The sequence below is a fragment of the Tyto alba genome, unplaced genomic scaffold (assembly GCF_018691265.1).
Source record: "Tyto alba isolate M040663 unplaced genomic scaffold, T.alba_DEE_v4.0 Super-Scaffold_9, whole genome shotgun sequence".
NCBI classification, from domain to species: domain Eukaryota; kingdom Metazoa; phylum Chordata; class Aves; order Strigiformes; family Tytonidae; genus Tyto; species Tyto alba.
Window position 1 is genome coordinate 2217015 of NW_024881330.1, and position 22027 is coordinate 2239041.

General features: G+C 52.4%; 1 protein-coding gene across 8 annotated transcripts in view; it reads right to left on the minus strand.

Annotated features, from left to right (window-relative positions):
• The window catches only part of RHPN1 (rhophilin Rho GTPase binding protein 1), a 43038-nt gene that overhangs the window by 11369 nt on the left and 9642 nt on the right, over window positions 1-22027 (minus strand). For 4 of the 8 annotated variants that reach the window (XR_006164703.1, XR_006164704.1, XR_004409824.2 and 1 more), the window contains exons 2-15: window positions 20683-20801; window positions 16431-16559; window positions 12955-13048; window positions 12572-12649; window positions 11454-11578; window positions 10983-11149; window positions 10247-10434; window positions 9921-10077; window positions 7691-7810; window positions 5294-5488; window positions 4953-5029; window positions 3699-3845; window positions 2590-2748; window positions 1087-2458 (exon numbers count right to left, since the gene is read on the minus strand). Coding sequence is in view for 4 of the 8 variants with exons in the window: in XM_033011755.2 (XP_032867646.2) it covers window positions 2264-2458; window positions 2590-2748; window positions 3699-3845; window positions 4953-5029; window positions 5294-5488; window positions 7691-7810; window positions 9921-10077; window positions 10247-10434; window positions 10983-11149; window positions 11454-11578; window positions 12572-12649; window positions 12955-13048; window positions 16431-16559; window positions 20683-20801 (1950 nt within the window). In the remaining 4 variants the exon portion in view is untranslated. Of the gene's footprint in view, window positions 1-387; window positions 2459-2589; window positions 2749-3698; window positions 3846-4952; window positions 5030-5293; window positions 5489-7690; window positions 7811-9920; window positions 10078-10246; window positions 10435-10982; window positions 11150-11453; window positions 11579-12571; window positions 12650-12954; window positions 13049-16430; window positions 16560-20682; window positions 20802-22027 lie in introns of those variants that run through there. The other 4 variants (XM_033011758.2, XM_033011757.2, XM_033011756.2 and 1 more) reach the window with 3 other exon arrangements.

A 22027-nucleotide genomic window follows, 5' to 3' on the forward strand; every position in this document is an offset into this window, starting at 1 on the left:
TGTATGAAGCAAAGACGACTTTCTTGAATGGTTTCTTTTTTTTTCCAGGAGAAAAATCCCACAGGATCTAAGCCTGAGCCCCGCTCCTCACCTCCCACATTACTTCCATTAAATAAATCACGCGACGAAGCCACCAGCTCCCATTACACCACGTTGGAGATGAAGACGGTCCGCAAAGGGTTAATACGGACGCTTAGGATTTTGGTTTGCTTTGGATCAGGCCACCCTAGAGCCAAATGGTCTCTCTCAACCTCAACAGCTCCAGATTCATTGCAAACATGACCCAAAGTTGACCCATTCGGAACCCCCACCGGGGCTTGTTCCCCCCGCCACGGTTGGCGGATCCACCTGTGACTCACGAGAGAAGGGCGCTACGAAGTGGTTTTGAATCAGTGCTTTTTAATCCATAAAAGGTGAGAGTCCACGTACAAATTAAAAAAAAAAAAAAAAACAAGATGAAAACACCAGTGTTAGGAAAATTATCCAACTCACACAAAACACAACCCCTCCGCCAACGCCAACGGAGGAGTTGGGTGATGCGGGTGGGAACGCGACGCGCAGGCTCGCCGCTTGTGCACGTTCTAAATAAATACATCTCCAGCCCGGAGACGTCTGTGTCGGCAACGCATTTAGGATCGGGGGGGAGGGGGAGGGAAGGGGGCAAGATGTTGCCAGGGTGCTTTAATGGCAAGGTGGCCTTTTCCTCCCCACTCCCGCGCCAAGCAGCTGGCAAGATGACACAGAAAATCTGACTGCGCCAGATGGCCTCGTGGCGGCAGGCGGACCCGTGATCCCGTCTGACGATGCCTCAGCCTACGGAGAGGCGTCTCGATCGATAACGCAGAGCTAGAAGCCCTCCTTTAGTTCTCCTTAAACAAAACCAGGGCCGAAAGCTTGGCACGTGGGCGTTGAGCCACCTAGAAGAAGTCATGGTACAACCCCGGGGGAGGGGGGGGGGGGGGGGGGGGATGCTCTCGCGACGGTGATCCAGCGCGCGTTCACTTCATCAAACGACCGCTACAAATTTGTCACGACTTAAAAAGTACAAAAATACAGTTGCGTCTCTGAAGGGTATTTTATACCTACCAAGATCATCCAAGCACTGAAGACCAGACAGCTCTTTAGCCTTCAGAAAAATAATGCACAAGGCAGAAATGGGGTTGAGAAGATTTTGCCAATATATCTAAGCGCGTATTCGTAGTCTCCCAGCATTTCCAGTACAATTATCAAGATGCATGTATCCATCAGCCCAGCTCGGGTACGAATGCTGACAGCACAGTGTTAGGATATTAGCAATGTGTGCAAGATCCAATACTAGCACAAATTTAGTAGTTTAATAATCTGGAGGAGCTATCTTCCCGGAATTTTAATCTCATACCAAGGAAAAAAACCCAAGGCTCTTAGCTATTAATCTACTCACATATTTAGGGCAATCCACCTCTACTCATTAAAAAAAGAGAGACAACAAATGCATGTTAAGTCTTTCCCTTTTCTTCCAAAGAAGCAGGCTGTGCAGCTGGGCTGTGTCAGCAGGGCCCACCTGGGTGTCCATTAAAAATATAAAATAAAGAGCGCTGAAAAATGGTCAAACCTGCCCTAACTTCAACCCATTTCACTGGGACATCCCTAACTGGTACCGCGGCAGAGATGCACAGCCCAGTGCTGCCTGGGCAGGTCTGTCCTGGACCCCACGATGGGGTCACTGTGAGTCAAGGATGCCCCAGCTATCCCCTCTCCCAAAAAGGGGAGTCGAAGGTGACCTCCAGCTGGAGCTGCTGAACAAGTCAGCTCTGCCAGCAGCTCTCGGCGAGCGGTGGCAGCAGCGCCGTCTTCCACCATTTGCAGAGAAAGCCCAAGAGATGCTAAAGGTTACAGCTTTTGCTTTAATGGCCGGGGCTTGGTTTGGCTGCTCCTTGCACTGAGCAGAAGACACAAACCAGTCCCTGCTTGATGGCAAAGCACAGCTCCCCACGACCCCTTAAGAGCAAAAAAAAAAAAAAAACCAAACCAAAACCAAAAAATATTTTAAAAAATTGAGAATAAACCAGCGTTTCCCCACATTGTTTAGCTGAGGATCGTTTAGCACAGGGGTTGGGAGACGGAGGGGTCCGGTACTGTGCAGCGCTCGCCTCTTTGGAGAGGCTCTGACCAGCAGCACGTCCCCACGGTCCTTGCAGCACCGACAGGCCACTGGTGCTTGCGAGGGTCCACGGGCAGCCAGCCCCGGAGCTCGTGGGGCCACAGCCTGACCCGGCGGTGGCTTTCAGTACGTGGCCTCGTTGTCACCCACCGCGGTGAAGGGGACGCCGTAGGTGCTCTTCTTGCTCCTCTTGCTCTTCTTGCTCCAGACCAGCAGCGTGCTGGCGCTCTTGCTGTTCATCAGGCTCTTTCGGCTGTTCTCCTTGTTGCTCTTCAGCAGCCCGCTGCCCGAGGACATTGCTGCTGGCTTCTTATCTGCCTGTTTGGGAAGGGGAAAGGAGAAGGACGTGAAGCCAGGGCTGCAGGCGCCATGCCTGGCTTCAGCCCCGCACCAAGACACTGGGGAACCTCTTCTGCAGTTTCCCACCTAAGGCTCGGGATGCGACTTACGGATTTCGGTCCCTCTGAACCCTGCAGGGTTATCACACCGATCTCCACTCCCTCCTCCCCCGTGCTCTTCAGCAGCTGCACCACCTCGGCGTGCTTGGACCACTTGCAGTCCTTGCCGTTCACCGAGATGATGTAGTCTCCCTCCTTCAGCCCGGCTTCCTGCGGGGGGAAGAGAGAAGATGCACGTTTCAGCTCGCGGATACCACTGCAGGAGCTCTGCTCAGCCTCCACCCCACTCCGTAGGTCCCAATCCTGTGGAGATCCGGGCCAGAGGGAGGGGTGGGGTCCACCTTCCACCTACAGCACAGGACAGCTGATGCCTTCAGCATCCTAAAGATTTTACATCTGCTTCGCGGCACGCTTGCAAAAGTAGGGTGCTCTGCAGGCTAAGAATGTCTTGCTTGACATCCATCACGCTGTAAACGCTCGGCCCTGTGACTTTTTGCAGCCTTGCAGAAGGTGCATTCAGCTCTGACCCGTCGAAAAAGGCTAAATGCTGTAGGTCTCCAGGAAAAAAAAAAAAAAAAAAAAAACAAACCAGAACAAAACAACTTAAAATATTTCCTGCAAGCCTCAATCCTTGAGAAAACAAACAGGCTCGGCAAGGCTCTCGGCACACCCTTCATCCATCAAGGCGTCAACAAGTGCTGAGGGAGAGGGGAGACTTTTCAGGCATCCCACCAGGATGCTCCAGCAAGCTTCTGCTGGAAAACAAAGTTGCCCCTGATACATCAGAGAGCCCGTACAGTGAGTTCCCATTGAGATAACTCACGTTTCAGACATGCCACCTTGTTCCATCCGCTGTCACGTCCCAAAATGGGGGAGAAGGGAGCTGGGTGCTTGCCAAAGAGCGGCTGCCAGCAGTTAAAATCTGAGCTACCCTCCGTATTTTTTTCTTTAGCTGTCTCCTAAAAATACCTCCATTCTTTCACGACACCCACCTGCAAGCCCCAGGCTGAGATCCGGCAGGGATGCCTCCACCTGAGCACACCGGTGCAGTCACCAACTGAGTGGTCAGACCAAAAACCATCGGGTACCCCCCCGAGGCAAGCCCTGACCCCTCATCTCCAGGCATCCCCACGGGGACAGCGAGAGCCTGGGGTACTCACGGCAGCGCAGCCCCCCGGGATGACACCAGCAATGAGGACGGGGGAGTCTCCTCGCAGTGTGAACCCAAAACCGTTCTCTCCTCTCATCAGGTGGACTCTCCGCGCTGGGTACCACTTGTTTTTGGCCGAGAAAACCGAAAGGGGCCCCTGGGGTAAGGCAGAGAGACGGAAAGCACTTTTTTTTTGGGTGCCAGCACAACGCCCCGGGGACGTGCAACCTTGCGGAAACACCCACTGATGGGGAGGAGGCAGAGCAAGCAAGCCTGGCTTTTGTATTTTTTTTAAGGATGATTTAGAGCCTACGGGGTGGTTTACCCTGCCTGCATGCCCAAAAATGCAGATTTAAGCACTATGAAGCTAGAGGTGCTTAAAAGCCCATGTCAGACGTTGGGTTTATGAGCAGCAGCGGATTTATGCGGGTTGGGAAGGACCTCGGGAGGTCTCTGGTCCAACCCTCTGCCCAAAGCTTAGGTCTGGACATCCTCCTGGCTCTGCCCCACTCCTGCAAGGCAGGAGGAGGACGTCTTGGTACAGTCAGCGAGCTGGCATCAGTTTAGACTCTCTAATCCTGGAGCAAACAAAACAAAGCTCCAGTGGGCAGAGGTGGCTCCTTAATTCCCTTCAGAAAAAAAAAAAAAAAAAAACAAACATCACTGCTGCCTGGCTGGGGTGGTCCAGCAGCAGGGTGCGAGGCTATTGGACAGGTTACTTCTGCGGGGTCAGATCCTCCCCCAAATCTTTCCTATTTTCCTATCTTTTTCCTACTTTTCTATTCTATGGGGTGCCCGGGGGAGGGGAACAGCACCGCCAGGTCCCACAGCAGCCTCGAAGCTCAGTCCTGCTCCCCAGGACCCTGTAAGCCTAAAGAGGGTAGGGATAAAGGTCTAGTGGGATTTTCCTGGTGCCTCCCAGCTGGCCCCACCCTGCCCCCAAAAACCTTCCTCTAAAGGGTCCCTTTGGGTCCTTTTTAAGTAAATCCCCCCCAAAATGCCTGCGCCCTGTGCACTGGAGGAGCTTCGTGACCCATTTAGGTCTTGCAGAGATGGATCCATGCCCTCCCAGCCCTCCTCCTGCACGGGTCCCTGCCTGCGAGGAGGTGGCTCATCCTCCTTGGAAAGCCACTCGTGAGAGCTGCACCAGGAGAGGGAGAAGAGGCTGCGGGGAGGAAGGAAACCAGGCAAGCAGAGCATGCAGGGGAGGAGGAGGGAGATGTCTGCTCCCTCGGGGCAACCTCCATCCCGGAGCTGTACGTACCAGCCTGTGGAAGAGGTCGGTCACCTTCACCTGGGAGAAGTTGGGGGGTTTTATCTCTGGTTTCTGGTGCGTTTTGGCTAGGGGCAGGGAGAGAAAAGCAAAGCACACAGGGTCAGGTAGTGCTCCCCGAGGAGGGATGCTACGACCCGTAAGAGCTGGGACCTGCTCAGGCAGCTGCCAGACGTGTAACCCAGAGCCCCCCGGGACGCTCCACCGCCAAAGCAGGGAGCTCTGGTCCACAGTGCCATGCCACGAACTCCCCGCGGAGTTTGCCCACCCCATCCCACCTGCCACAAATCCCCTCCCCAGCTGCACCCTGCCCTGAAAAACAAAACACTTACGGTGAATGTCTGGGGCATCTCCGGTTTCAAAGAAGTCCTCCTCGTGGTCGATTTCCGAGTATTTGCTCAGCGAGCGTTTGTGGGCGAAGGAGAGGACCTCCTGGAGGATATCCATCTTCCGCAGGATCTTGCACAAACCGTGAATCCTCATGGCTTCCTCGTGCTTCATGATGGCTTTCTTCAGGTGAGCTTTGCCTGCGAGGGAGCAGAGAGAGATGGCAGCCCGAGTGGAGCGGAGCAGCCCCGTCCCTCTCCGCTCGCTCGGCTGGAGGCGGCTGTGTCACCCGACGTGACTCAGGGACAGCCCAGTCACGTTCGCAGCCTGCCAGGCGTTCAACGTGCGTTAAATGGAGTAGGTCCCAGCCGTCAGCTCGAGCCCCCGATGTAGGGGGCTGGGATGGGACCTTGGAAGGGTGACCTACTTCACTCCCCCGGCGCCGGCAGCGGAGCTGGCAGATGTTCCCGAAAACCGACGGTGAAGGAGCTGCCACCGCGTTGCGCCGCCCCCGAAGTCCCCCCGAACGCTTAACCTCAATCTCCTCTGCAAATTAACTTCTCTCCATCGCCTTGCGTCCCCCGGGGAGGGACACAGAGGACGATTAAGCCCCGTCCTCCGGGTATTAGCCTTTTAGTTTTGGGAAGATGCAACACGTCTCCCTCTTTTCTAGGCTAAGAAAAGCCTTCTCCTTGCCCTGCTGGTCCTGCTTTTCCATCCCCTTCGGCATCTGCTCCTGCTTTGCTCCTCTCAACTTGCCTTCGACATGTTCCCATCCTCGGGAAAACAGAAGAGCCGAAAAATGGCCGGAAGAGATGAAATCACGATGACCCATGGATATCACTGCAAGCATCTTCTTTGCAAGAGACTGCAATCGAGATACCCGTATCCAACGCTAAACTACCGATAAAGCTATATATATATACACACGTATCATAGAAACACGTGTGCCTGTAGCATTTCCAGTTTTAGGACACACGGTGGCAACATAACCCAGGGAGATGGTTGGAGTTTGCTCCAGAATTATGAGGACTGCGGCCAGTGGCATGAAGACCTCTCCTTTCCCCCATGAGAAGTCACAATCGAGGAAATATATCGAGGCTGGATGGAAACCAGAGAGGAAGAGACTCTTCAGAGTAGTTGTATCAAATGCATCAAACGCAGTTTACCAAAGCACCATCAACAAGAAAGCAACTAGTTTTTAATGATTATCAATTACTTGTGCTATTTCCAAGAGATTATGGGGAAGAGAGGTTCGAGTGTGCAAGTTGTGCCACCTTTTGGTTCTGCTCTACTGAAGATGGTGGAATATATTATGTCTGATAAAACATAACGTTGTAAGACTAGGAGACAAGGGAAGGGAGAAAAAAAATATATCCTTCCAGGGGGATGATTTTAATGCCGCAAGATTCTTCCCTTCCTGTAAACCAAAACCAGAGCCGAGGCTGGCATCTGCATGTTTATTTTTCACCAGCAGATGTTGAACAGGGCCCACTCCCCCCCTCCAAGAAGAGCAGACAGAGCTGGAAGCTGGGCTGATGCAAATCGTGAAACCAGACGACAGCAGCTGAGGGTGTTGAAGGGGTGTTGCCGTAACCCTCCGGTTTTGGGGTTCCTTTAAAGAATCTCCTCGTGCACGTCCTCCACCTCCCATCCCCAGCAGTGAAATCTGGCCGAGCAGCCAGGAGGAATTTGCTGGGGCCAGAGACATGACAAACTCATGGCTGGTGGGACCCGTCTCCTTTCACATGTGTGCGATGAGGGGAAAGAGCACCCGGAGGCAGCTCTTGGCAGAGGCAAACAGGAGAGGACACCCCAAAATCAAGCTGAGCTTGCTCTCGTTGCAGCTTCGTCAGGGAGGGGGCTGCCAAAACATGACTTCAGCTGAATAAGCAACACACTGTTTTTCCCCTGAAGCTGAAAATCCGCATGGGAGGAAGTTCTCGTCTCCCAGGCCTTTTGATGCAGCTAAAAAAGCCGCCCCCTGGCATCTGCCGTGTCTTCTTGTCACCAAGCCAAGGCAACGGCAAGCCCAAGCTTCCAGGATCCCCGTGTCCCTGCGGATTTCTCCACGCTGCTCTGGGTGACGTTACCTGGCACACGACACCCCGGCGCCGGGGTTTTTACTGTCAAACTCGCCTGGACAGGTTGGTGCAAGCACCGTGAGTTGCTCCTCAACACCTTGACGGGGAACTGTGATGCTTTCCTCCCTTCCCAGGTGAGGCTCTTTTCAAAGCAAGCCCCCCCCCCAAAATAAGGTGCATTTTCTTGGAGAGATCCCCCCGCCGCAGCTCACGCGCCTTCGTGGAGACCGTGCCTACACGGGTAGGGTTTTGACGGAGTTCACTGCCTGTGCATCGAGGTTTTATTGCAAGAACTTTTGCCCCCACTGAGGTGCTTACCCAGCTTTCTCCTCTCCTCAGGGTCCTGCAGCAGGACGCGGAGCGACGGTCCCTCTGGCATGGTGACGTGGAACTGGATAAAAGCCTTCTCCTGCTCCGGCATTTCAGCATCGGATGTCGCTGCGTGAAACAAACGGGTGGGGCTGGGCTGAGAGAGAAGTCAGGGCACTGCTCGGCCACCCAGACCCCCGGGGCAGTGGGGACAAGGGGACCAGGAAGCCACATCCACGTTCATGTGGCTCCCACAACTTCAGCAACAGTTGCCTCTCACCCAACCGCAGCCTGCGACAACCACCGCGTCCCCGATGGGGAGAGGGACGAGCTCTCACATTCAGGGCTGCACCAGGCTTTGAGGCTAAGTGCAGGATTTGTCCTGTGCACAGCACAAGTATCCGGGCTCTTTTATCTCCTTCCCTCCGGTCTGGAAGCAGGATGGGAAATAAAGAGCCCTGGGTTTTCCCCACCTGGAGGTGAGTGACACGAAGCCAAGTCAGATAACAACTAGAGCACAAAAGCAGGGCAGAATGAAGTGTAACTTGGGAGCTGAGCCCTCCTTGCTGTGCCCAGGACCTCTGCATGGGCAGAGAGCTTGTAGTGCAACCAAGGGGGTCCTTCAACGCAGAAACTGAGATGGATACAGCTAGCACAGGCGCTCCACGCTGGGCTCTGTACACTTGATTTTTACACCTTTATTTCCAACCAAAGCTGCTCCTAATCCTCTTTGGCTCACAGAGAGCTCAGGGTTGCACGGCAGCCTCCTCCCCTGGGCACAGAGTGCAGTAAGAAGCAACCCAGAGGTTTCCAGGGAGCTTTGTGGACGTGCTGGTCCAAATGGAAGATCCCAAAGCGTGGTGAGCACCCTGGTATTGGCATCCAGTGGGCTGGGAACCAGTAGCCCCAGGGCTGGCTCTCCCTGTGCCAGCCCTCTCCGTGCCAGCATCCCCTCCGGGGATTAAACTGCAGCGTAAGGAGTTCATTGCCAGCTGGTGATGGGAGCAAAAAAAAAAAAATCTGTTATTCTGAACGAGGAGGTCAGGGGGGAGGCAGCGAACGGGCACGCACAGCAGCAGCTCCAGCTGGAGCAACAAAAATCCCCAAACACCCAAATTAGGTGTTTCCTGCAGATTTGTGTTTCCCTCAGCACCTAAGGTTACTAGGACAGGCAAACAGCCCCAAAATTCTAGGGGAAAGCTTTGCCCTGTCCCTTGCAACCCCATGCAAACCCAGTTCCATCATCATCCTCTGCCATTTCTGTCTTTGAGCGGCTCCAGCCCCACGGTATCCCACTCTCTCCCGGTTCTTCCCCAGCAGCTCTCCTTCCTCAATCCTGCTTCTGCAACGCCTACGCGGCACAAGCCTGGCAGCAAGATTTTGGGCAGACTCCGGAGCGGGGGAGGATGCTGGGACAGTCTGGCAACCGTCGCCCTCACAGCTCTGCTTTCGGCAACCATCCCCCCCAAGAAGTCCCCCAGCCTGTCCTCAGCCACCCCACCAAGCGATGGGGCGGCACAACCGGTCACGGCGTGCCCTCTCGCCTGCCTACGCCCAGATCCTCTCGCCTGACCCGAAATTGCTCCAACGGGTGTCAGTGCCGGCACAGATGGAGATCACGGATCGCATCCCACGTCTGTGCTCCAGCTGGCTCCCTGAAGCCCGGCTCTGCCGCAGCCACACATACCCTGCTGCCAGCACCTCCCACCCTGGGATGCCCAGGAGAGCAGGCTACGAGGCTGGTAATTAAATTTGAGTAGCCCAGACCAGTTTGTTCAGGGATATCCTGGGGTTTTTTTGGCTTTATTGTTCTTTTTGAAGCTCCCCAGCTGCCCCTCCACGTGGACCAGGGTGCCCCTGGGGATGCCCAGCCGGGGACACCGGCACACGCACGGTCAGCAGGCAGCTGACGCCCTATTTACCCACCCAGTCCCAAAGGGGGACAGCAGGTGACACCCCCACGGCACTTTTTTGCTCAGCTTCTTCGAAAGGCTTTGCAAGCACCGTGCAAACCAGAAATACGGGGGAAATCTGCCCAGTGCATGAATTGCTGAGTCACTAAGTGAGATCAACAGTTCAGAGCATTCCAAGAACTTCAGATTGACTCTCTGCATGGCTCCCTTCAATTTTTTTTTTTTTTTTTTTTTTTGCAATCCCTCCCAAACACCAGGCTAACACCTCCGAAACGTGGAGCCGGCACTTGGCCGAGCAGCAGCTGCCTCTGAGCTGTAACACTCACCGGGGCAGTCGCAGAGAGCAATGGCAGCGAAGTAGTGGGAGAGGGCTTTGAAATGCTCCGACTTGACGTGGACCATGGTGGTCCAAGAGAAGGGAACGTAGTCCTTCACGTGGGCCTGGGTCATCGTCTGGTGCACCAGCGAGTAGACGTCTTCCACCTGCGGGGTGTCAAGAGACAAGCTGCTAAGCCATGGGTTGAGATGTAGGACATCCATCTGGAGACAGTGACAGCAGGCTGGCCTCTCCTGAGGGGGTTCTGCTGACCACAGAAGGAGCCTCTCCAGTGGTGACAGCCCCACCAGGTCCTCTCCTCCCCGAGGTGCTCACCCTTGCCGCCTCCTGGGCGAGCTGCAGCCGGGCAAGGAAGTCGTGCTGGGCACGCAGCAAGGTCATCTTCTCAAAGACACACTCCTGGACCTGGGCGACCATCAGCCGTACCAACATGTTCAAGGAGGCGGCGCTCATATCCAGGCTGGGAGCGTTGGAGAAGTTTTCCTTCAAGTAGTTAAAGGCACCTGCACAAGGGAGAAGCTCCTGGTAGCCACCGGGCTCGTAAGCGGGAAGGTCGGTCTTTTGGACCATGAAGGTTTCCCCACCATCAGCACAGGAGGAGATGAGTTGGCAACCCAGCTCACACATTAAACTGGTGGGGTAAAAAGGGCCGGGGGTCCCTCCCTCGCTCTCTAAACCACCTTTGTGCCCACAGATTTCTTCTCCAAAGCCCTGGGGGATGGCAGCCCCGGGGGATGGCAGCCCCAGGGTCCCTTTTCTTTCCCAGCTGCTCGCAGACTCTTCTCTCCCCAGCTGGGACATCCCTACTGCCGTGTGGCAAGGGAGAGCCCTTTGGGTGGCTGTTGGCTCATCCCAGCTCCTCTTCATACCTCACAGATTCAGCACGGTGCCACCCCGCACTTGTTTTGTGGCCCCTTGGAGACGCCCCGTCCTCCTCCCTCTTTGCACGACGGCTCCCTCCCTTTTCTTGCATTCGCCTGGGTCATTCCCACCCCAGGGAAACGCTGCCTGCCTGCCCCCGGGGAACCAGGGGAGGGAGGAATCCACGTACCGGCTGCCTTCTGAAAGGCATCGATGGCCTGGTTGAGCCCCGGCAGGGACGCGCGGTCCTGCCGCGCTCCGATTTGGGTGTGCAGGGCCCCGATGTTGAAGAGCACGCTGCCCTTCTCGAAGGCCAGTGCCCGCTGGTGGGATGGGACCCCCGTCAGCGAGTCGTACCTGGGGAAGGGAAGAGTCAACTCCTGCCCATCCCCGGATCCTTGCCCACGGGTACAGGAGCCTGGAGGGTTTTCGGCGCTCTACGTGGGCTCGTTGTCACCGTTCCCATCACGGCTCAGCCCCGTGGGGCACACACTTGCCCCGCTCTCCCCTAACCAACCCACCCAGGGTAACAAAAAGCCCAAAGCAAGGGGAAAACCCAGCTCTGGCTTTGCTGCCGAGGCAGCGATCCCGGCATGGAGGTTTGGCCCCGGCTCCCTCCCCACTCGCGATGCCCCGGTGGGATGGGGAAAGCTGCACCAACCAGTGGAAGAAAACACCCAGGCTTTTCGTGGGAGGGAAGAAACGGCTGTCGAGGAAGTAGAGCTGGTTGTAATACTCCATCAAGAGCTCGAGCCCGGCTTCGTTGCGGCTCGGGGTGCGCATCGCCTGTGGGGATAGGAGAGGAGACACGTGGGTGGGAAGAGAGTGGGGGAAAACGGGAAGGGAAATCACGGATTTATGGAGCTACAGGTGCTGGCCAGCCCAGAGGGGAGAAACTCCACCCCAGTTATTAGATCAGTAAGATCAGATCAATAGCAGATAAGATGCCTCCCAGCACAGGTTCAGCTGTGGGAAAGGTTGGAGAGGCACCAGTTTGGTGCTGGGGCACCCAAATCCAGAGCCCGGTAGCTGTGCTGGAGGCAATGCTCATCTAAACCACGCTGGGATTTTTTTTTTTTTTTTTTTTTTTAAGAAAAACTCATGCAAAGTCTGACATCATAAATACTAGAGAAGAAACAGGATTTTTTGCTTTTAATAAAAAGGCCCTTGAGCTTTATGACCTGGCATGGGGAGGAGGGTCAGAGCCCTGCTAATGCCTAATTTTAACCACGAGCCTTTTCCCATCTTCTGGCTTTGCAGGGCTCCTCTCCCACAGCATGAAGAGCAGGATCAGGCCCTTCGCAAGGGTTTAAGCGAGCCTCTTTCTTTCCACTCTCCCAGATCAAAGCTTCACGAGGCAAAACCTGAAGTTACTTCTGAGATCTCTTACACAGGAGAGCAGAAAATTCACCTTTACCAAATTTCTTTATGTTTCCCCTTCCCCAAGCGCTGGAGAGGGAGCAGCATTTAGCCTTGCCGGGGGTGAACTAATATTCATGAACCTGTAATGGACTGCATTATAACTTTTATTGCTGCTCAGTTCTAGGTCAGCAGGGCGTTAACAAACGGAAAAAAAACAGTTACTGAAAGGTCTGTAATATTTTGTAACCTATGAACCAAAGCTGAGCTGCTCTAGCACGGGAATCCCACACCCAGAGATGTAAGAGTAAGGGTGCAGTTTGAAGCGAGGCTGAGGGGACCCTGGAGCAAAATGTGGCACCTCCAAGGAGCGTTTCTGGCCAAGCCAAAGCAAGACTTCGCAACTCAAGGGACACTCACCTGCCGCAGCTCCATGAACTCTTTGATTTCTTTTTCAAACAAGGCACCCTCCTCTCCATAGTGTTCACTGATGAGATCCTGGATGGGGGGAAGAAGGGAAAAGAAAACCCTGAGTCACCATTCAAAACAGATTTTCATGATTTAAAGGGTGACTTTGGGCAAATCTCTATAAGCAACTTGCCAGCTCTCCCGCAAGGAAACCTGCGCCAGGGAAAACCATCTCCTCCCCTGCCCAGTTCTTGATCTCCAGCATCTCCAGACCCTCATCTCCCACTTTCCCGTGTTTTAAGTCCAGCTCCTGCCCGTAAATTTATTTTTTTGCAGCTGTTCCAAAATAGAAAATGCACTGCCTCGCATCAAGCCTGCAAAACCCCAATGCTCACCTTCAGCGGTACCAGCAAATCCAGCTCCTTCGTCTCCTTCAGGCCCAAAGGGATCATGGGGACGCTGATGGACTCGCTGGAAGAAGACAGCGACCTATTTCATGGTTGGTTTAAAAGCCTTGGGAAGACCCTGTGTGTCAGGGTACTAAAATGAAGCAGCTCTTTGCCCTGGGTTTCTGCTAGGTAAAACTAAAAGGATTCTCTTCCCAACGTGATGTCAGGAACAGCAGCGTGGGCGGAAAGGCGCACAGTAAATAACCCGGAACCATCGCCCTTTTTCCTCCAGCTTCTGCTTTTCTCGCCATGACAAACACAATAAAAACAAAATCAGCTCCAGCGACGAAGCTGCTTTAATTACCAGCCCTTGGGAACCGGGTGTGATGTGAGCACAGGTCACGGATTCACCCACTCCTACGAGCTAAGCCAGGCTTCGGCGCTGATAAGGACTTGCTCAAGCAGCAGTGTTCCACCTGACACTGAAATTTTACTACCTCTATTAAAAGCAGTTGTCTAATAATAGCTCATCGCAGAGCCTGTATGATATTGTACAACGCTGGAAATGATGATGACTCTGGGAACACCCGCTTGGGGAGAGGTTTGTGTTTTGACATTAAAACAGGGCAGTTGCGCAGCACTGAGGAAGAAGTGCTGCAGGGTGACAGCCAGGAAGGACCATCTTTTGGGGGACTTTGCGCCTATTTTGGTTTTCTGCTGTCAAGAGGTAAAGAAATGACCTGTATAAGCAGCAGAGCCTTGAGCACGCAAAAAATTACAGCCCTGCAAAGAGCCCCCAAAGCCAAACACGTTGTCCGACTCCTGTATAAAGAAATGGGGAATGGGAACCTGCCGTGGTTCCTGCAGCTCACATCGGCTCTGCAAATGCTTTCCCTGATACTCATCTATCCCCTGGGGATGTCCCCAGCCCCGGCACTGAGCCATGTTACTGCATCCTTGGACACTTGGCCTCCCAGGGGACTGGTTTAATGAGACAAGAAAGTTTGGCAGAGAGTGAGATGGGAGGTGGGTCAGGCAAGATCAAGCTCTCGCCGAGCCAGGTTTGCACAACAGCCCCCTCTTGTTACCTCCAGAAACTGCTGATAACTTGTTTGCGTATCACTCATTAGTCCAGGGAGGAAAAGAGGCAAAATTGCAAAAACCCGGGGAGTGGGACAGGGAGGTTGCACCCACGTTTTCATCTGTTCATACTGAATAAACAGCTTCAAGAGCTATAATTAGTGCAGAAAAGCCATTATTCCTTGCTCCCTAACAAGATTTCCGCTTGAATCCAATGCATAGAGAAAACAAAGGGGTTTTTGTTTGGCCTGGGCAAGGTTTTGGGGTTGCTGCTGCTGCTTTCTTTTTAAGCCAGGACAAACAAGTTGGAAGAGCTGAGCATCCCTGATAGGGAGGAACTTGGGGAGGATGCATGTAACATGGGAGATGTTGTATGCCTCCTGACTTCTAGCACAGAAGGAGGAGCAACATCCAGGATTATGTTCAGGGACTGCAACAGACCCTCCGAGTGAAGCAAACACCCAAGGGTGGTGAAGGGCTCCCTTGGCTTTCTCCCCATAGGAGATGCTGCGACCCTCAAACAATCCTGCACTGAGATTATCCTGGTCCTGTATTTAATCTCATTGCAATAACCTGAAGGACAGAGTCACAGATGCTCTCCTGGTCTTTGCACCTCTCTCTGTCCCCAGCAGCACAGCAGTTCTCCCCTGAGGTGGACGATGTACTGGGAAAAGCACATGGATGGACACTGAATCGTGGAACCATCAAATCGGTTTGGGTTGGAAGGGACTTTTGAAGGTCAGTCATTTAGTCCAACCCCCCTGCCATGGGCAGGGACACTTTCCACTACACCAGGTTGCTCAGAGCCTCGTCCAACCTGACCTTGAAGGTTTCCAGGGATGAGGCATCCACCACCTCTCTGGGCACCCTGGGCCAGTGTCTCACCACCCTCATCATAAAGAATTTCTTCCTTATGTCCAAGGCAAATTTCCCCTCTTTCAGCTTAAAACTGTTACCCCTTGTCCTACTGCAACAGGCCCTATTAGAAAGTCTCTCCCCACCTTCCCTGTCCCCCCTTTAAGCCCCGAGAGGCCGCTCGAAGGGCCCCCCGGAGCCTTCTCTTCCCCAGGCTGAACCCCCCCAGCTCTCTCAGCCTTTCTCCACAGCAGAGCTGCTCCAGCCCTCGGACCATTTCCGTGTCCCTCCTCTGGCCCCGCTCCAACAGGTCCGTGTCTGGCCCGTGCTGGGGACCCCCGAGCTGGCTGCAGGGCTCCGGGGGGGCTCCCCAGAGCGGAGCAGAGGGGGAGAATCCCCCTCCCTGGACCCTCTGGCCACGCTGCTTGGGGTGCAGCCCAGGAGATGGTTGGATATCTGGGCTGTGAGCGCACACTGTCAGCCCACGCCCAGCTTTTTATCCACCAATGCCCCAAGTCCTTCTCCGCAGGGCTGCTCTCCATCCCTTCATCCCCCAGTCTGTATCGATACCGGGGGTTGCCCTGACCCACGCACAGGACCTTGCACTTGACCTCGTCGAACCTCACGAGGTTCACATGTGCCCACTTCTCCAGGTCCCTCTGGATGCCATCCCGTCCCTCAGGCGCGTCAAGCGCATCGCTCAGCTTGCTGTCATCAAACGTCATCCACCCCTCCGTCTCGGGAAGGGAAGGAGCGGCAGTGGCTCCCACGTTGCTGCAGCGTTCCCGGTCTGTTCTGCCTCGGGGATTTCTGCTTTTCTCACCCAGCGAAACAGCGCTGCCGAGCCGCCCTGGCACGGTGGTTTGCTGCTGGCAAGCGCGCTAGGATTACCGCCCCGGTGAGTCAAGCCCGAGGTGGCTTGGTAAGCGTTTCAAAGCGACAGAGCGTTTCAATTAACAAAAGGGTCTAACCTCAGAAAGAGAGAAAAATAACCTAATGCTCTCGATGGGAAAAGAAATCGGGGAGCAATCTGCTCTGGGAACAGCCAGAACAGGAGGTCGAGCACCTGAGCAACCACGTTTTTAATTTCTTCTGCTAAATACCCTATTTCACCGACTAAAAAAAAAAAAGTCATGCCCTGGTGGGATGATGCAAGTGAAGATGGTTGTTTCTAACCGATTCCTCCTGCTTTGGGACATCAGTGTCCAAAGGATGCATTGTCCATCCCAAAACACGTAAGTAGCCGCTAGGAAAAGCCGTTGAGCTTGCTCTCCTTTCAGCTCTGTAAATGAAACACTGATGTTCCCCGGATGAAAAACGGTTTCCAGCAAAACTGGCCCGTGCCCAAGTCCTCCCCTCTTCTCCAGCCACCACCTCATGGTCCCTGCCAGAGGGCCAAACCCTCAGCAGAGCAGGGAGGCAGAGGAACAGGTACAAGGTGAGAGGCTGCCTTGCTCTCCGATAAAGCAAAAATTAAATAAAAATAAAATGAAAATCCCAACTGAAGAAGCTGCTCTTCCCACACCACAGGCAGCTGCCCGGCCTACCTGTCGTTCTGGTACACGTCCACGCTGCTGTTCAGCTCCTCCAGCTCCTCCTTCAGCAGCTGCAGGTTGGAGTTCACATAGCTCAGCTCCAGGGCGACCGTCTCTTTGACCTTGTGGTTACTGGTGGCCCTGCAAGACAACGCGGCGTGGATGAGGCCTCCCCCCCATTTCATCCCTGCCCTTATTTATCAACGCTTGGTTGCGTTAATAAATAGAGGTGAAGTTAGCCAGGGGTGCAGTACCACGTGCATCCATCCAAACCTTCGCGCAGAACCGCGCCTCCTGCTCCGCACACGGGCATAGAAGGATTTGGGTTGGAAGGGACCTTTGAAAGTCACCTCGTCCGATTCTCCTGCCACGAGCAGGGACGTTTTCCACTACACCAGGTTGCTCAAAGCCCCGTCCAACCTGGCCTTAAAATGTTTCCAGGGATGGGGCATCTCCCACCCCTGTGGGCAACTTGGTTCCAGTGTCTCACCAGTCTCATTATAAAAAACATCTTCCTACGATCTAGCCCAAATCTCCCCTCTTTCAGTTTAAAACCATCACCCTTTGTCCTGTCGCTACAGGCCCTACTCAAAAGTCTGTCTTCATTTTCCTTTAAGAAGTGAAAAGCCACTATAAGATCTCCCTGGAGCCTTCTCTTCTCCAGGCTGATCACCCTCAACTTCTTCCAGCCTTTTGGGACCGGGGAAGCCAGAGCACCCCGACCACTGTGCTGTGAAGGCTGAGGCCAGGCAAAACTCATTACAGTGTCGCACCCTACTCAGACAACCCTGCTATTTGTGCCCCAAAGCAACTTCCCCCTCGCCCATCCACGCTCCCCCCTCCAGTGTAGCTCAAGGTGCTCACCCACACGAAATAAAAGCCCTTCACGGTTGGGTTTGAGAAGGAAAAACTTTTTTTTTGGGTGCGGAGAACCCTTCTGTAAGAGAAGAGGGCTGTTGTGCCGGCCCATTAGGAGAGCTGGACCCTGCTCTCCCTCTCCCACTCGTGCACGTCAGGAGATGTAAACGCCAAGGATTGATTTCAGCTGCCCGCTCCCAGCAAGACAAGCTCCCAGGCTGATATTAACCTTCTTATCTGCTCCGAAGGAAAGCGGGGAGAGATAACCCAGAGCTGACAGCGCGCAGCCGTCGGATGAAAGGGGGGGGTCTGGCTGCTTGCACTAAATCACACCAGGCTCCAGGAAAAACAACACGTGCATGAGCTCTGCTCGGCCAGGGCACCGTTTTCCCCCACCTTTTGCAGAGCGTGTTGCCTTTGACTTTTTTTTTTTTTGGTTTTGTTTTTTTTTTTTGTGGCTATCATCCTTCAGGGGCCTTGCCCTGACCTGGCTCAGGGCAGTAGAAGGAGCTACACTGTTTTTCTTTCAAGATGCTGGTCCTTCAGTGTCTCCTCCCCTGACTCCCCTTGGCTGGGATTTCCCAAAACTAATGCATTTTTTTTTTATCCTAAAAAAAAACAAAACAAAACAAAAAAAAAAAAACAAAAAAAACAACCAAAACCAAAGCAAAACCACAGCAGGTCCAAAGATCTCTGCGGATGCTTCCATTTAAACATCCTTCAGCATTTCTGCAATTCCCCATACGGTCTCAATACAGTAATGACCCTCTTTCCATATAAATCAGTAATTAGTCAGTATTTTAGTCCTCCACTCATCACAACACCTCCAAACCCCAGGCACATCACTGCTGTCGCTACAGTTCTCTTCCAATTTAAATTAAAGTTTCCCCTTTTTGCTCACTGCTGGCAACAATATTTTTTTTGTTGTTTTTTTTCTTTCTTATATTACCAATAGCTGATTTGCAACCCAGCAATACCAGGGTCACATTTGCATGTAGACATATTTCTGGCCAGTGTTTTCACCCCTGCTCTGCAGCAGAAAGGACGTATCACCCTGCCAAGCCCCGTTTTGCTCGGCAGGATTTTGCGCCCGCACGTGCAAGTTTTGCCAGGACCCGCCACACCAGGTTAAGGTTTTAAAGCCCAAGGTCGCTCCGCAAGCGCCACACGCAACATTTAAGAGCACGACACCTCTCGGAGAGGTAATTCAGGGGAGCACTCGGTCATTTCTGTGAGCAAATCTGCACCGAGGCCCTTTGTGTTCCCTGCCTGGGCCAAGCGCTGATCTCCCTTTGAGCACGCTGAGCCTACGTGTCTCCATCAACCTCCTCGGTGAAGTTATCAGCTGTTTGCTTTCCTAACACCAAATGAAGACTTCTGATTTTTTTTTTTTTTTTTTTTAATTTATTTCTGAGAAGCTGATTTATTGGCGACACCTTTATCTCCCTGATTGCTTCGCTCAGTGCCAGTATTTGAACAAGAAAGGAAAAGGTTTCCCCTGCCTCTGCCCATTTATTTACCCAGCAAATAAACCCTCTTAACACCACCGAGCAAACATCACGTGCATTTTTTCCAACACACCATTCATGGCAACCTCTCCAGGAAAGGAGACTGATATGCTGAACAGAACAGTCCAGGAGACTATTATTTTTAAATCATTGAGCGATGGTTGTTTTGGGTTTTGTTGTTTTTTTTGTTTGGTTGGTTTATTTTTGTTTGGTTTTTTTTGATTTTTTTTTTTTTTTAATTGGGAGGATGGGGTTTTTCTATTTTTTTTTTTTCTTTTTTTTGCAGAGGCAAAGAAACCAGCAAGTTCAGCTTCAAACTCTGCTCCACATTGGGCAACCCACGACTTTTTTCCATTTGCATTTAGCTCTGGCCTAGAGAGACACAAAGGAAGTTTCTCTGTGCAACAAGTCTGTAATTTTTAAGCAATAACCTTTAGATTTACATCCTAAATCCCTCCCCTCGGCCTTTAATTTCAGGCACAAGCGTGATTTTTTTTTTTTTTTGTCCCCAGATTTCCCGTGTTTCAGAACTTCTGAGCACTGTAGTGCCCAGAAACCCACATTATTACTCAGCTGCAAAATGGACCTGTGGGAGGGAGGAAAAGTGGCTGGAACCAAAGGACACTCAAATTGCTGATCAAGCGGAAAAAAAAAAAAAAAAAAAAGAAAAAAATTTAAAAAAGAGCCCTGTCAGTGCATTTCCCTGGCCAAGTAATTAAGATGTGTCTTGCATCACATTTTTGCTCACTCCCCTGCATGCGGCTCCGATTCTCACCGTTTGCATCAAAACCATGGCCAGGCCTATTTCTGCTGAGACAACAAATTTCTTTATTATTAAAAAAAAAAAAAAAAAAAAAGGGAGTCCCGTGGAGCAGCACATGTTGGGATTTCATGTTTTTTTGTTTTTAATTAGATAAGGCATGGCAGCCTGGTTGGAGTAGCGGGGTGTAGAGGCTGCAACCTCACCTCCCCTGGGAAGCCCCACTGTCCTCGTCCACCAGTAAAATACTATTTTTTTCCTATAGTGTGATGGAGCAACTAATACTCCCTTCTTCCAGGTGCAATAGGCATGGTAATAGGAACGTTAAATCACTCAAGTTCACAGATGAAAAGTCAATCTTCTTGTATTGAAATTAAAAAAAATCAGAAAACTGGCAAAATATGCCCAAAAAAGCTATTTTAGGGCAGCCTTATGATATTTTCTTCTATTAACAGACCTACCCAACCTGCACACGTGCTCCAGTATCCTACAGCAGCATGAGAGACACACGCGAGGGCTACCAAAACTGGTCATCCTTGGGTTAAAAAAAGGTCAAATAGCTGCAAAAAAATCATGCAATTGCATCATGAACACTCCTCGGGGGAAGGCAGGAATGTGCTGGACCAGCTGCAATCTGAAAGCCAAAAGCGCCCAACTTTTGCCCCATCCCATAAATAGATCTTCTAACAGGGTGAAAAGCCACCGGAATGGGCCCATCTGCAAAGACATAACCTGAATTTTCAGATTCTGCTCTGGTGGAAACACTGGGATGAGGATTTTTGTGCTTAAACCTGGGTTTGACCCACGTGCTGGGGTTATCAGGCAGGAACTCTGCAGTCCAAGCTCAATCCGAGTTAAAATTTCATTCCCATTACTCCACCTGCCCACACCCTGCTTTGTACCAGTCTTCCAAGACGTTAAAATTATCATTTTGCATTAAAATGCATAGCATCAGCATTACACCGAAGGGAAGGCAGGCATTTCCAGGACGAATGCTGCAAAGTCAAGGGAAAACTGAGCAAACCCCAACCGCAGCCGCGGGAACGCCAGCATCCGCTGCCTCCAAGACATCAAGGCCATATTTCCACCCCCATCCAAATCCCTGGGCCAGAGGGATGTTCTGGGGACCAGGACTCACCTGAAAAGGTTTTCTGCCCCGGCTCGCATCCTCATCTCCTTGTTGATCTGCTGGTTAATCCGCGCCCGGCGATGCTGCAGTTTGCTGCGCTGGGTTTGGGCGAAGGGGTCACAGCCCTGCTGAGAGAGAGAGGCACAGAGTCTCACCAAAAAAAAAAAAAAAAAAAAAAACAAAACCAAAACCACAACAAACCACCATTTTGGAATTAAAAAAAAATATTTCCAGAGCCTGGCACTGCACTTGAAATAGCTTTTATTATCTAACCCCACGTGTTGCTTACAGCAATTTATTTTCTAAGCTATTCGGAAAAGGATTCCCAAATGCAATCGCGAACAGGCACTAAGCATCTCCTCCGCAGGGTCTCGCCAGCCGGGCACAAGAAAAGACCCAGGGGGCTGCAGATGAGCTCAAGGGAACCCTCGAGCTCAGGAAAAGACGTGACCCCATGTCTGTGAGTGCTCCCATCTCCTGCCAGCTGTCGGGGATCGAGCGCAGGCAGCAAGTCAAGAGTTCACGGGGGTGGAGAAACGAGTTGCACAAAGCAGTAAATTAATTCCAGCCCTGCCTCCTTCCTTGGCTTCGCCTCGGATTTTCTGCAGACAGGGAAACACGTCTCATCTCCCCCCCAGGAAATAACAGGCGGCAATATCCCCTCTGTCTCGTGGGGGCAAGAGGTTATTATGGGATGCCCCCAGCATAGAGGTTGCCACGAAGAGGGTCTCTGAAGCCAGGGTCACAAAAGCTCTGCCCAAGCAGAGATGATTCCCATTGTGTGAGGAGGGGTCTAGATGGATGAAATGAGCCTCTAAAAGACCCCCTGGATTAAAAAAAAAAAATAAATAAAAAAAAATCCCTGTTTGGGAAGGCACAGGGCTGGGCAGTTTAAGAGGATGGAGACATCTGAGCCTGCTTTTCCTACAGCAGTGCAAAGCACAGGCAGATCTCTCCAAGAACGTATTAAGATCCACTGTAGCACTGAAAAATTCCTTAAAGCCACTATTTCACCCTCTTGATTCCCTTAGAAAACCTCCGTTTGTTTTGTACGTCAATCTTACTCGGCTCCTCACTGCCTTCCCTCTACCACTGTTGGTGGAGCCCTTGCCTCCATATCTAAAAGGGGTTTTGCCACCCAAGAGACTCTACAGAGTCCTGTCCAAGACACCTCCTCAGCAAATTTCTTCCGTGTCGAAATCTTGGTGGGCTTCAGAAGGTCTCACCTCATCCTCCAGGATGGGTCACAAGAGTCTCGAACCCAACAAGCCAGGGCAACATTCGATTACCTCTCCAGAGAACACTTTAGGTCCTAGTGTTACTCTAGGAAAACTTACTTCTAACAAATTATTTG